This window comes from Podarcis erhardii, assembly GCF_964252035.2.
Source record: "Podarcis erhardii genome assembly, chromosome: 6".
NCBI classification, from domain to species: Eukaryota; Metazoa; Chordata; class Lepidosauria; order Squamata; family Lacertidae; genus Podarcis; species Podarcis erhardii.
In genome coordinates, this window is record NC_138510.1 from 96,591,421 (window position 1) to 96,606,365 (window position 14,945).

A 14,945-nucleotide genomic window follows, 5' to 3' on the forward strand; every position below is an offset into this window, starting at 1 on the left:
TAGTGTATTGTTGTTGGCATTAATGGATTAACCAGATTCTTCCATAAACAGAGTGCTTAATTCATGGTTCCAGGGATTATGGGCCAGTGTTACCGATAGCTAGTGCTAACGCCATTGTAACACTGACCGTAGTTAAAGGAAGCCATGGAAGAAAGGAAGAGAGCCACTGGACCCATAGCACTCTCTTCCTTTCTTGCTGTTCATGGTTACGAGGCCAAGAATATTGTGACTGCATCCAATCCGTGGCCTGTTTCTGTCATTAATGTATGCATTTCTTCTATCACATTTCCTTCAAGGGAAGAATTTTAAACACTGTTAGCTTAAATTAAATAAAAGCAGTAGAAATATCCACAAAATCGATCCCCTTGCATATTTTGGCTGCAGCTATAGCTACTCCAAAGTAAAATAACAGCCAAATATAGCTTTGAAGTTGGAAATACTTTACAGAATCCTTTCCAACTTGTCTGAAAAGAATAAATATATTGCATAGTCATGTTATATTAACTTGAATTCTCTGCTTCAACCTCAGGAGAAGCACTGGCAAAATGGCAGGTTAGCAATGTCATTATTCTGCGTGGAGGAGGTTGAGGGTGCAGTCCTCAAAAACATTTGTATTGCAGGGGTGACTTGGAGCACTGCCTATTCTCTATTCCCTTCACAGCTGAAAGGAGGGGTTTGTCAAAGGATGGTGATGCTTGCTTAAAAGTGCATGGAATTTTTGCTTTTTCGGTGTCTAGGCCAAAGCATGTAAGGGTCAAAGTAAAGGATGAAATGGGCACCCATGTCTGTAACTTGCTAACTAGGCCATGATACCCTGCCATCAAATTAGAGCAGCGTACTAAAAGGATAAAGAGACCCCTGACCATTAGGTCCAGTCATGACCGCCTCTGGGGTTGCGGCGCTCATCTCGCTTTATTGGCTGAGGGAGCCGGCGTACAGCTTCTGGGTCATGTGGCCAGCATGACTAAGCCGCTTTTGGTGAACCAGAGCAGTGCACAGAAACGCTGTTTACCTTCCCGCTGGAGCGGTACCTGTTTATCTACTTGCACTTTGACGTGCTTTCAGACTGCTAGGTTGGAAGGAAGAGCCAACCTACCAGTTTGCTAATTCCCAGAGCAGGTGCATGATGCAACAAGTCATCAACCTGCACATTGTATTTACTTCTGTATGCACACGTGGGGATAACATAAATGTTTTGAAATGGTAGCATTGAAACCTAACCTAAGGCCCAGGCTCACATAATTTTATTTCTGAATCTATTGGCATATTAGCTGGTACACTTTCTGTTTCTTATCCATAATTGCATGTATCTCTCCCTATCAAGGTTTTTTTCCTCACACAGAGATGTTAGATCAGTGTTGTCTGGCAGATCACCTTATGTGAGTGCACCAGAATCCAGCTGGATGACAAAGGATCTATTGCTCTTGCTTATAGAAGTCTGAATTTAGCAGCCCCAGGCATCCTTAGGCACTAAAATGCATTTATGCACCTGGGAAAGGTTCCCATCATTTTAGAATAGAGGCTTGAAGTGTGTTCAATCCACAATGTGTTTACTGTAAGATGGAATCTCTGTCACTCGAAATACAGGGTGAGTCTTTTGAAAGAGGCCCCATGGAACATGTGTACTCTGTATCCACGGGGCCCCTTTTAAAGGACTCACCCTGTATAAAACAGATTCCATTTGCCAGATTAGGTTGGAAAACATTCGCTTGTAAAGATGATTCCTCCCACTGGACTTGGTAGGCAGGGTCTTCAAAGACTTCTGCTGGCTCTTCAAGGGGGAGGGTTTGTCCTGCCATCCAGACCTACCATGCCTATGGCTCTGTCTGGTTGGGCCTTTCCTTCGTGTTTGTGAAAATCTCTTTGCATGAGCCTTTCCTGTGAGTGTTCTTTCCTTTAAAACAAAAACAAAAAACCTGGTCTCTCCTCTTCCATTCTAAGTGTTGGTGTGTCCAGATGATTGTTTTTGTGTTTTGTTCCCCCCCCAGATCTCATGTGCCATTCTCCTGCATGTATATCCTCATACTTTTACCATCCTCTCCCATGCCTTTTCCTGCCAACCTAGCAGTTCGAAAGCACGTCAAAGTGCAAGTAGATAAATAGGTACCGCTCCGGCGGGAAGGTAAATGGCATTTCCGTGCGCTGCTCTGGTTTCGCCAGAAGCGGCTTAGTCATGCTGGCCACATGACTTGAAAAAACCGTCTGCAGACAAACGCCGGCTCCCTCGTCCAGTAAAATGAGATGAGCGCCACAACCCCAGAGTCATTCGCAACTGGACTTAACTGTCAGGTGTCCTTTTCCTCCCCCCTCCCCCAATGCTTTTAGAACAACAGCAATAATTTTTTCTTTCTTTTGTATGTCTTTTCTTCTGGTGTGTGTGGGGTGTCTCCATCCTCCTACCAGCTTGTCCCCCCCCCCCAAGGTTCCATTTGATAATAAACACAATGTGTATTGATCATACTTGTGAGTTAAATGGCAAATCTTTATAAATTCATTAAAAAATTATGAGCATCTTAGCAGAACTTGATTTGGGGATAAATGTGGCACAACTTCATCTCAATGCTGGGATTTGATGTTTTGACTTGCCTTCTAATTGTGAACCTCTTAGACTGTTTATGTGTGGATGGGTGTCTCAGAATAGTTGCTGTGTATTCCTTAGAATATTAGTAGTAGGTGTCATTTATTTCTGTTTTTAGATTCCTGGTTAGTGGTAAAATAACCAAAGGGATAAATAAACATTATAGGAAACCGACTGCAGCTTAACCTGCCTATTTTGTTTGTCTCTCTCTTTTTTTCTTCAGTGAAGCTGTGGTCAACCAACCTGGACAATTCGGTAGCTAGTATTGAGGCCAAGGCAAATGTATGTTGTGTGAAATTCAGCCCATCATCTAGGTACCATCTGGCCTTTGGTTGTGCAGGTAGGTGTATGAACTGCCACTTCGTGTGAAAAGGCAGAATCACTTGTGTTTCCAGATTGTACTTGCTAATTGTTCTGTTTGTCTATTGGCAAGATGTGATCAGGGGTCCAGTTATGCAGCACTTAGTAACTCTGATTTCTCCCAGGTGACCAGAGGGCAGATTTTATATACTCCTGCAGCCCTATCTTTTGGTCAGAGAACAGCATTTTTGTAGCGTTCTTCAGAGTGTCATTGGGTGCAGCTACTTCTCCTCACCCTTATTCTTTTGAGGTTTCCCTTCTCCTGAAAAGGAGCTGAGTTTGGGAATATACAACAATAGGGTTTGTGCGGGAAGAAGCTGTCAAAGCTCATAACAGGATAGTGCAGGAGCATGTGTACAAGCCTAATATCCTATGCAGACTTATCTGCAAGTAAATTCCATTTTGTTCAGTGAGTTTGGTCTTTTCTCCAGTTGGTTTGGCAAAGAACTGGAAAGTGGAAGCTTCACACAGATCACTAATGCCACCCCTTCCCAGTAGCTGAGAGCAGCAGCTTAGGATCATTGTGGAAGCAGCACTTCTTTGGTTTTGCATGCCAATCCTTATGTTTGGGAAAGGATGGAAAGAGAAGTAGTAGCATGATGAGTAGGAGATGCTATAGACATTTTTGCCAGCACCTTACAGCGACCTTTCCTGTGCAAGAGGCAGGCTGCTGCAGTTCAAGAAAAGCCTCCTGACACACTTCCTGTTTGAATCAGCAAATCTGCTGCTCAACATGGCATTGGAACACAAGGGCTGGTGAGCTGGGAGCAAACCATCCCAATAGTGGCTCCTCCTGAGTGGTGCAAATCTTAAATTTAGCACTGACTAGGAGTCCTGATTTTGGCAGGGATTGGCTTCCATGGAACCAATTCCAGCGAGGGTTGCATTTGATGACAGTGTTAAAAGGTGCTGAATGCACCTTTTAACTTACAAAAGTATTCTGGTGGTTCCTCTGCAGCTGCAGTTTCACCTGCCTCACATTTGATGTTGTATGAGTTCCAATGGAGGGCAGGTGGGCCTGGCTTGGAATCATAGGCTATTGAGCCAAATTAATATGTCTGGCAAGCCTGATTTGGTCAACTGATCAGAGGTTCCCTATTCCCGTCATACGGTATGCTTTTAAGATTCCTGAAGGGTGGGCCCTTAGAATTAAAAAAAACTTGCAAGACATTCTAGCCTCCTTAGTCTTCAGCACTGGTGCAACAGAAAGCCAGGCTCTTGTATAGTGCTTCCATTGCGACATGAGGTGGCTGCATAATGCACTGAGCCACTTCTGTAATCAAGATAGATGCTCTGGGAAAGGATAAAGAGATGATTGATCCTCTCCCTCATCGTTGCTCATACCTCCCTAGGAAGGTACAGTAGCACTTCATTTTGAGTCCTCCCCGTTTAGCATTTCGTAGAATGTCCACGGCAAACCCGGAAGTACCAGAATGGGATACTTCCAGGATTGCCACACGTACAAAAGCGCTAAATCGCACTTCGTGCATGTGCAGAAGCGCAAAAACGCTCACATGTGTGCGCAGAGCAGCACTTTGCCGAGTGTCCCTTTTGTCGAGCATCCGGGGCACCGGAACAGATCCCAGACTCAAAATGAGGTACCAGTGTATTGAGCTCCCTATTGGAACTGAGTTCTCAATCTCTGTAGCAAGTAGTAATAGTAACAAGTAGTAATAGTAGCAAGTAGTAATAGTAGCAAGTAGTAATAGTAACAAGTAGTAATAGTAGCAAGTAGTAATAGTAACAAGTAGTAATAGTAACAAGTAGTAATAGTAACAAGTAGTAATAGTCGCAAGTAGTATGAGTCGTGAGTACTAAATTTCTATATGTATGGACATCATGTATCCATACACGAAAGTAACAGGTCTTCGATCTTACAGTCTTACATACTGCATTTTAAATTCATTGAGTCAGAAATGGAATGGATGCATCAGCATAAGCTTTCATAGATTTTCATGCTAACTCCCCACCCCCACCCCACTAAAGAGAGGGAAGGTAAGAAGGAAATTAGAGAACAGTGGAAGAAGGAGGTAGGAGAAGAAAATTGGTAAGTCAGTAGTGTCGAAGAACATGTTTAGTAGTAGTAGTAGGTAGGTAGGTAGGTAGGTAGGTAGGTAGGTAGAAAGAAAGAAAGAAAGAAAGAAAGAAAGAAAGAAAGAAAGAAAGAAAGAAAACCCCACCCATCTGGCTGGGTTTCCCCAGCTACTCTGGGCAGAATTAATAATAATTGAATTAATAAATTAATCAATAATAATAATTAATAAACAGAATAGTGCGATAAAACATCAGACATTAAAAAGCTTCCCTAAACAGGGCTGCCTTCAGATGTGCTTATGCTAACACCATTCTTTGGAGAAGTTTTAATTTTTAACATTTGTGAGGTCCCAAAGGTCTTTGAGAGTTAATGTTCTTAAAAACTAGAGATTCTTCCTTGCATCTTTGATGCAAGAAGGGACGTTTCAGAAAACTATATAATATGTGTATCCATCAAAGGATTGGATTTGAAGGGCTGACTTCTGAGCAGGAGCCAGGCAGAAAACCCTTTGGCACTGTCATTTTCAATTAGAGTTGTCAACAGCTACTGTTCCTGTCTGACTGAAATGTGTTGGCCATACTGCTACTTTCAGCACAATTAACTTTTGCATCTTTTTGGTATAGAGAATTCAATTTTTCTTTCATACTGGGCTTGTTTTTCTGCCCCATTTGGTGGTGTGGCAAGAGTGAGGTTTTTTTAACAGCAGCTCTTTGAGAATCTTCAACACATAGGCAGAGGTTCACAAGGGTATGCAGGGCCATTTATGGAATGGTAGAGCTCAATAAGAACTTAGTTGGATACAAAATGCAAAAAACTAGATGTTGAGGAACGAGACTAGTTTTATATGCGTAGGGATTCTTTGCTACTTAGAAGCATATTCAGCAATGTGAACCGTTGCCTGTGGCTGCGGTCTTGACAAAGGATTACCACATTAGTGAGAACTAGGTCTATATCTCTGCAGACATAGTGGGAGGGAAAATGAAAAATGAGCAGGTAATGTATTCTTTTTCACAAGTGGAAATAGGAAATAATTTGGCACTTTCCCACATATTAGCTTTGTCTGCCCAGCTTTTGGAATTAAGAGAGTGATGCTATTTTATTTATAAGCCTTTTACCTCTGTGCTTTACCAGCACTCGTTGCGTGTTTATCTTTATAAATTGTCTGTATTTCTTGGTGGCAATGATTTAGAGGGAGCATAAAAGGGAACAAGGTGTAGAGCAGTAATGCATGTGAAAGCCAAGAATATAGTCAGTGGGAGAAGCTAATGGAACTTCTGAGAGTGAATGTTTTGTTTAGCAATATTTATAAAATGTGTTAAGATGTTTTAGGGGTGAGGCAGTAATTATTGGTGTTACAGGTGGTTTTCACATGTGTAACCAGTCTGCACATGCTTTAAAAAAGTCAGTCTTCATATTCCTTACTTCTAATTCCATCTGGTATAATGTACAGTGGTACCTCGGGTTAAGAACTTAATTCATTCCAGAGGTCCATTCTTAACCCGAGACACCACTTTAGCTAATGGGGCCTCCTGCTACCTCTGTGGCGCCGCCGCACGATTTCTGTTCTCATCCTGAAGCAAAGTTCTTAACCTGAGGTACTATTTCTGGGTTAGCAGAGTCTGTAACTTGAAGCGCCTGTGTCTGGGCATGCATTATCTGGGTACATTTGTTGTTTCCATCTATTTCAGTACAATCTAATGGTGCACCATATGAAAAGCTAGTAAGAGCCCTGTCAGTCTCCATACATTTAGGGCATCAAAAGTAGTCTAATCCCAAAGCCAATCTAGAAGCTGAATTTGCAGGAATTGAGACTCCTATGTCATCCAGGAAACTGAGCTGAAACTGACAGTCAATTTATTTCAAAGGACCTTACTTCGATGTCTGTTCTTAAGGTAGCATACTTGGCTTCACATTAACTTTAAATTGTACCAGGGCTCCATCAGCTGCAGGTGTCATTTCCCAGTGGTCAGGGATGATGAGATTTTACTCCATCAACATCTGGGGTTCACAGGTTTGCCATTCATGGGTTAGACCAGCAACGGTTTCCAACTTGCGGAAACAGGAGCTTAGTTGTAGTCGTTTTACATTGTGAGAGGCAAATGGAAATGTTTGTGATAACTTTTCAAAAGGTTTGTATCTCAGAGCCCTTACACTTCATATTAAAAATGGATAAACAAATAATGGTGTAGAAAGGAGAAAACTGCATCACATTGAATTGGAGGCTCAAACTTAAGAAAGACTGCAAAGTTTATTCAGCTGTGAAAATAAAATGGAAATTGTTTTGCCTACAGCTTTCTATTGGTATGCCGTCTGAGTTGGAGCATTCTTTAGTATAAACTGTAATCACAACTGAATATAAAATGCTGGTAATGACTCTCTATTGTTTCAAGATGAAAACCTTTCATTCTGAAAGTATCTTTATAAATCTGCTTTAGCAGTGTGGTGAGCCTGCATATTCCCCATCTTTCTGGGGAACAAACCTGTTGGATTAAATGCCATGCCACGCATGACTAGGGCTGCAGTCCAAAGAACCATGTCACTGAATTTGTGTGCCCAAGAAGGACTTGAGAAATGCAAGTTCCAATTCCTACATGTTGCATAGCAAATAACTTTTATAAATTATGAGATTTTTCCAAAGCAGATTGTGACAGAGCACTGATCTGGTTCAGTCCTGGAATATAAGCCTAGAAGATTATCCAGCTCTTACAACCTCCGGGTAGAGGGTAGTATATAAACTCAATAAAGCATAATAAAAAATAATAATAATGTTAGTTTCCCAAGACAAGAGAATTTTGATTACACATTTATTCCACTTCTCCTCCCACATGGAGAGTTTCCATGTCTGAGTGGAGATTTAGCACTACATCCAGTTCTAACGGTTATGCCATGCATCCATTGATTTATTTGTCATTAAATGTGTTGTTTAGCACAGCCTTGTTACTAAAACCTGCAAAAAGCTTGCTTGCCTGTTTTTTACTCATAAGAGTGTGAGTAAAAAGTCATCTGGCAATAGTAATTTTATTACTTATATGCCGCCCATCTGACTGGGTTGCCCCAGCCACTCTCAGCAGTTTCTGGAAAAATATAGAATGTAAAATATAGAAAGGTAAATGTTTTGCAAACTAGAAGTGCAGCAGACTGGAGAAGGAGAAACTGTGCTCTGCCCCTCCTTCACAAACTCACTCACTTATCTGATGGGAATTCAACTCCGATTTCTGCATGGAATTTCTGGTTGTCAGTGGTTATCAGTCCAGTGCTTAGATAAAAGACTTATTTAACACCCCGTTCTTAAGAATTGTTCATAGCTGCAAAAGTACACAGAGCATCATCATCATCATTTATACTCCACCCATCTGGCTGGGTTGCCACAGCCACTCTAGGCAGCTTCCAACACATATAAAAACACAATAAAAAACCAAACATTCAAAACCTCCTGATACAGGGGTGCATCAGATATCTTCTGAAAGTCATGTAGTTCTTTATCTCCTTGACATCCGATCGCGGGGCATTCCGCAAGAAGGGCACCACTGCCGAAAAGGCCCCCTGCCTGGTTTCCTGTAACTTCACTTCTCACAGTGAGGGAATCACCAGAATGCCCTTGGAGCTGGACCTCAGTGTCTGGAAGAGACACTCGTTCAAGTATACAGGACCAAGGCTGTTTAGGGATTTAAATGTCACCATCAACACTTTCAATTGTTCTCAGAAGCATACCAGGAGCAAGTGTAGATCCTTTAGGGCCGGTGTCATAGGTCCAGGCTGCTCTGTCACCAGTCTAGCTGCTGCATTCTGGATTAGTTGTAGTTTCCACATCATCTTCAAAGGTAGCCCTACATAGAATGTATTTCAGTAGTCAAGCAGGAGATAACCAGAGTATGTACCACTCTGGTGAGACTCTGGTAAGACAGTGCACAAGCTGGCAGGGTCTCAACCTGTGTACCAGATGGTGCTGGTAGACAGCTGCCCTGGACACAGAATTTACCTGTGCCTCCATGGACACCTGTAAGTCCAAAATGACTCCCAGACCCTGGTCCTTCAGGGTCACTGTTACCCCATTCAGGACCAGGAAGTCCCCCACACCCACCAGTAAACAGTACTTCTGTCTTGTTGAGATTCAACCTCAATCCATTAACCGCCATCCATTCTACAACAGCCTCCAGACACTCACATAGGACATTCACTGCCTTCACATATATCATGTGTTAATTTGTCAGGTAGATTTGTGGTGTTGCAATGGCTAAATATCTTTGATTTTTCGGGAAGTCCTATTTCCAGTTGAGCATTGTCCCAGCCCATTTCTCTGCTGTGCCTTGCATCTCTGTCAAACTGTTACCCCTCATCTGTAAGCTGTGGCTGAACTGACACACTGGAATTAACCCAAACTCTGGTGACTCCCTAAGTCTAGGGCTGGCCCACCTATGAAGCAGGGTGAGGTGACTGCCTCAGGCAGCATGATCCACAGGGGCAGCAGATACAGATGTCTATCTTCCTTTCCCCCTTGTTCCCGATGTAGATCTTCCCTTACTCCCTCTTCCCTGCTGGGAGGGGGGCATTTTTGGGGTTCACCCCAAAATGTATTGGGCTGGCCCTGCCTAAGTCTACACATGAAGATTGTGCCCTTAATTCTGTGTGGTGGTGGTTGAATCCCATATTTGCCCATTAGATCAAGGAATGTCCTAATTCTTCACAACAGCATGATAATTCCGAATCTTGGTAAATAGAACCGGTAGTATTGCACGATACAGTTACATTTCATTTTGCATTTTGGCCCCGTGGCTCTGGATGTGATTCTCTTTTTGGACCAGACCCTAGCAGTTCTGCTCATTTGTAGCCCGGACCTCCTTATGGAAAGTGACCTTCAGTGTTTGTTCTATTCATGCCTGTATTTCTATGCAATAAGTAGAAAGTGCATTTCCACATTCATCTGTCTTTCCTACCTACCCACCCTGCAACAAAGAACATTGTGTGTTCATTCTTTTCTTGTGGTTTTCTTATAACATTCTGAATATATTAAAGCCCCTTTTATTATAACGATTTCTTATATCTTAAACTTCTGTATTAGGCATTCACCTTTCATTCAGAGGAATAGATAAAAGGCACTGGAACATGAGTCCCCTTTTTCTACTTTTTTTCTTGATGCCCCAAGCTAAAAATTAGTGGGACAGTGTTTTAGAACTGGAATACTTGTGTTGCCCTGAGGGCGCAAAATTGGCTTTACATGAAGGCTGTTAAAATAAATAATGTCTACAGGTAAAAATCTGATAAATATCAGGGTTGCTTTTTGAGCTAGTTATTTTGGAGTCTGGAAGAATTCTTGAAGTCCATGATTCTTTCAAGTGGTTGTTCAGAGTTCATTTTGCACTGATATATTTTGGTAGAGGAGTGGGGGAAAACCATGAAACCAAAGGCCCAGTGGGCATCATAGAATCGTAGAATTCGAAGGGACCCTGAGGATCATCTAGTCCAACACCCTGCAATGCAGGAATACACAGCTGTCCCGTGCAGGGATGGAACCTGCAACCTTGGCATTGTCAGCCAAGGTAACCAACTGAGCTATCCAGGCCTTGGTTCCATTGATATGTTAATGATGGCTGGGCTGATTCCTTGTATACCAGTCACTGGTACTATGGCTGTCTCCTCTACCTTGGCTATGACACTGCTCTCTGTGAAGTGGATCCACCACAAACAGCAAGTGCAGCTGTCTTTATCTTGGTATTGGTGGACTTCACCAATACCCTGGCCCTGGTCCTTCAGGGACTACAATCATTGCGAACCACAGTTATGTGACAGCCCCCAAATATATAAGGCAGGCACGTCTGTTTTAGGGCACTGGGTCATGTGGCCAGCATGACTAAGCCGCTTCTGGCGAACCAGAGCAGCACACAGAAACACTGTTTATCTTCCCGCCAGAGCGGTACCTATTTATCTATTTGCACTTGATGTGCTTTCAAACTGCTAGGTGGGCAGGAGCTGGGACCAAACAACGAAAGCTCATCACCCTGTTGTGGGGATTCGAACCACTGATCTTCTGATCGGCAAGCCCTAGGCTTTGTGGTTTAGACCACAGCGCCACCCTGAAATGGTAGAGCTGGCTAATTTCTCACAAAACATGAGAATGGTATCTATATGGCATGCCCTACATCTCAGATTCCAAAAATGCTATAAATTTACTGGGGGGGGGGGAGAGAAGTTGAGAATCTGGGGATTATGGTTCTTTCCCAAGGCACCAGAAATAGCCTAATAAAATCTAATGAAAAGGAAGTTTTAAGTTCTGTTTTGCAGGTGTGACCTGTATTATATGTGCCATATGTGAGAAAGCCAGCTTCCCATGCTGTTCTGCCTGCTGTGACCCCCTTCGATCATTCCAATCTGTTCGATTGGGAATGACACAAAAATATATCTGGTAGATGTGGAGCATTCATAAGAAGGGTTTTCATTTGAAGTAAATTCTGTAATATGCTGTGTGTTGAGTGAAATAACTTAGAGCGAATCCTGCTCTTTTAATCTGGCTGGGGAAAGAAGGGCCTGTCATGGAAACCAATGAACGTAATGAATTTGTAGAGTTGGAAGGTACCCTGAGGGTCATCTAGTCCAACCCCCTGCAGTGCAGGAATCTTTTGCCCAATATTGGTCTTGAACTCATGAGATTAAGAGTCTTACGCTCTACCCAGCTGGGTTGAAGTCTAGATTAAGTCACCATCTTGGTTGACTTGAGGAGTAGGAATAAGGTATGGAAACATAATGTTTGCGTAGGCTCTGGAACGGATGGTGAATTTTATTTGTTGGATGTTAATTTTGGGGATACAATTTTGGTTTTGCTAACTCCCAGTTTTATTGTGCCTTTTCCTAAACGTTACACCTTATAGGTTATAGGTTACTTTTAATAATACTTCCATATAAAGTGGAAGCAAACTCATTGGTGTGTGAGTAATATTTAAAATCATTCCATTCGGTTTTCCTCTTGCACTCTCCTAAATGCAAAATCACTGTCAGTGCCAGCTATTGCAGCTTCCATTAGAGAGAATAATGTGATACCCCTTCAGGAGTTCCCCTGGCTGCAGTCATGTTGGAGGAGCTTCCAGCCATTGATTCAAATAAATTGCTTGATGGAATGACACTTTTAGATACAGATGATATGTCTGGTGCTTTCAGTGCTATTTTGCATAAGTTTCTACATATATCCAAGATAATTTCTCTCTTTCTCCTTCCTTTGTTTTCCATTGCAGGGACCATGGCCTTGATGCTGTTTATGGCTAGCATTTTTTCCAGGAATATTTTTATTATTACAGGATACTGTATATGTAACATATAAATGTGTTCACTTAGTTTCCTTGGTTTTTCAACACTTACAAAAGTATTCCAGATTAATTCTGTATTCTAATGCCGGCTCAGTTCTTCAGGTACTGAAATGGCAACAGACACATGCAAAAGAGACATTTCACCAGACTAGTTTAACTTTGAAGTTTGCAGAACTGGATTTGTGGCATGCTCTCCTCATGAAGGCTTGCCTGCTGCCTTCATTACATTTATTTAGGTGCCAGTTGAATATGTTCCTCTATAACCAGGTCTTCTGCTGATTAAACAATCTAGGGCCTTTTAAACTTTCTCGCTCTGCGTGCGTGCATAACTATGTTATGTATTTCTACTTTATTATACTCTGAACCACCCTGTGAACCTCGGATGAAAGGTGATATATAAACTTTAATAATAATAATAATAATAATCCTTAGGGAACAGCCCAGTGAGAGATAAACATGTTAGCGAATTTTGATACCTTGTGTTTGATGCCTTTAGTTTTGCCTTGATAAATGTTGCTTAAGATTTACAGCAGCTCAGGGCAAGAGTTTTGTGCAGACTGATCTGAACAAGCAAAAAGTGAATAATACCTGTTTTACCCTGTTTGGTATAAAAACTGGAGTTACAGCATGGATATTAATGTGAGATGAATGTCTGCGATCAATAGAAGCTAGATATATAGCAACAGCCCGCCTCCCTATTTTTCTATGGTGTTCCCATTTTAGCACACCCATGCCAGATTCATGGTGCCCTAGAATAATAGAATTGCAGAGTTGGAAGGACCCTGGCGGTTATCTAGTCCAACCCCATGCAATGCAGGAATCCTGACCACAGCTATCCCTGGGTGGGCTCGAACCACCAATTTTCTGGTCCATTGTGCCACACTAATGACCACACTGGCTAAAGGAAAAATTATTACTGATATTATATGTGGATCTGTCCATCTTTTTCCAAATATATCCCATGACCCTAAGAATCTACGTACTGATAGAAGTATATGTCAGTTGCACAGATGAGAGAGCTGACTTCAGTATATCTGTCCAGACTCCATTTCTTTAGAATAATGAATAGCAGATTCACATACATACTTTTAAAACTACCTTTCATTCACTCTTCCACTCATTCTCAACTGGTTCTTTCACCCAAACTGATTAAGTTCTTGAATGAGGTATGCAGTAGAAGTTTATTTAATGGAGTCTTTACAGGCTGCTCCATGACAAGCTTTAGAAAAGTCAATAAAAATGTCCCTGGCATGTGAAGGCTGTTCCCCATATCCTGATGAATGTCATCTGTAACCTCAAGCCATAGAGAGACTGTTCAATGCAAAGGGTTTTTTAAATAGGAAAAAAGGCTAGCACTTGTTTTTTCAGTTGCTATTCCCCTTGTTCAATGCTGCACAGGGAGGTAATAAATCCACAGAGAAATGCTATTGTTGAATGGCCACTTAAAAATAATGCAGTAAACTGCTGATAAAAAATAATGCTGAAATAGCTGTGAAGAGTTTGGTTGTGGGATCAAGCCTTTGCTCCACAGAAGAGCATAAGTGAAAAAGATCCTTCAGAATGCAAGAATGTGATCTTGTCAGGAGAACCAGGAACCAGACAGACAGAAATCTAGTCTTCCTTTTTTTTTTGTTCTTTCCAGGAGAATCTTTGGATTTTTATTCTGACTTTTGTCATGGATGTTCCCTAGACCCTTGAAAGCAAGGACTCTTAACAAAGTGCTTACAAAGTTCCTTGTAGATTTTTCATAAATGTGCATCATTCTTAAACTATAACTTTCATACTATAATCTTGCATACTCATTACATTTCTGATCAATGTACATGAAAATGAAGGGCCCTTTCACACAACCTGTTTATTCATCATTCAGCCTGATTTGCTTCCACAGAGGTTAGATTTATCTGGTCTTCATTGCACATTCGTTCTGATTCATTTGTGAGGCCATAAGCGTTTGTCCTGCATTCATCCTGGTTTGCTTTAACACATCTTCCCAATAGTCATTTGTTCATCCCACACTTTTAAATTCATTTCCTCATCACATTCCAAACCACAGAAATTCTCATCCTTTTTAAAAAGTGAAATTGTTTCACCAGAACAACAGCATCCTCTATTCTGCTTTAACTGGGCAAATCTTAAATTCCAGTATGTGCTTTAATCCCTCCTGCAAAATGGTGACAGTCAAGGCACCCAAAATGTGTATTCATGACATGCAAGCTGTCTATCCCAATCCATATGATATATGGGTGCATGTATCATAAAGATAGGAATGGCTCTTTTCTCTAGCACATGCACTTGCCTACCAATGCGCTTACACTGATGAACTCCAGTCACATTTTTAGATTCCCCTGAATATTGCAAGAAGACAGTTTTCTAAATTATTTTAGGAACTTCTCATGGGAATCCTATGCTGTAAATACAAAGAAAGTGAGTAAAAATAAAAGTGAAATTCAGTAGGGAAATTTCAGTTGCAAAAATAAGTACATGGTCTTGATAATATGGAAGACCTCTTACTGACGTCTTCTTTGTCAAACTGCTGCTAATATCGAGTTACACTTCCCTTAAAATAAAAGCAACTTTGATCTGTTTTATGGATACATGGTAATGCTGGTTAATTGGTTCTAATGTATGTGCTATAGGTAATATTCAACCATCATTGCAGACAGATTGCTAGTAGTCA

General features: G+C 41.5%; 1 protein-coding gene across 3 annotated transcripts in view; it reads left to right on the top strand.

Annotated features, from left to right (window-relative positions):
* COP1 (COP1 E3 ubiquitin ligase) overlaps nt 1–14,945 on the top strand; it is a 109,465-nt gene that overhangs the window by 64,425 nt on the left and 30,095 nt on the right. For all 3 annotated transcript variants that reach the window (XM_081865155.1, XM_081865154.1, XM_081865156.1), the window contains exon 15: nt 2,802–2,918. In XM_081865155.1, coding sequence (XP_081721281.1) covers nt 2,802–2,918 — 117 coding nt within the window. The remainder of the gene's footprint in view (nt 1–2,801; nt 2,919–14,945) is intronic.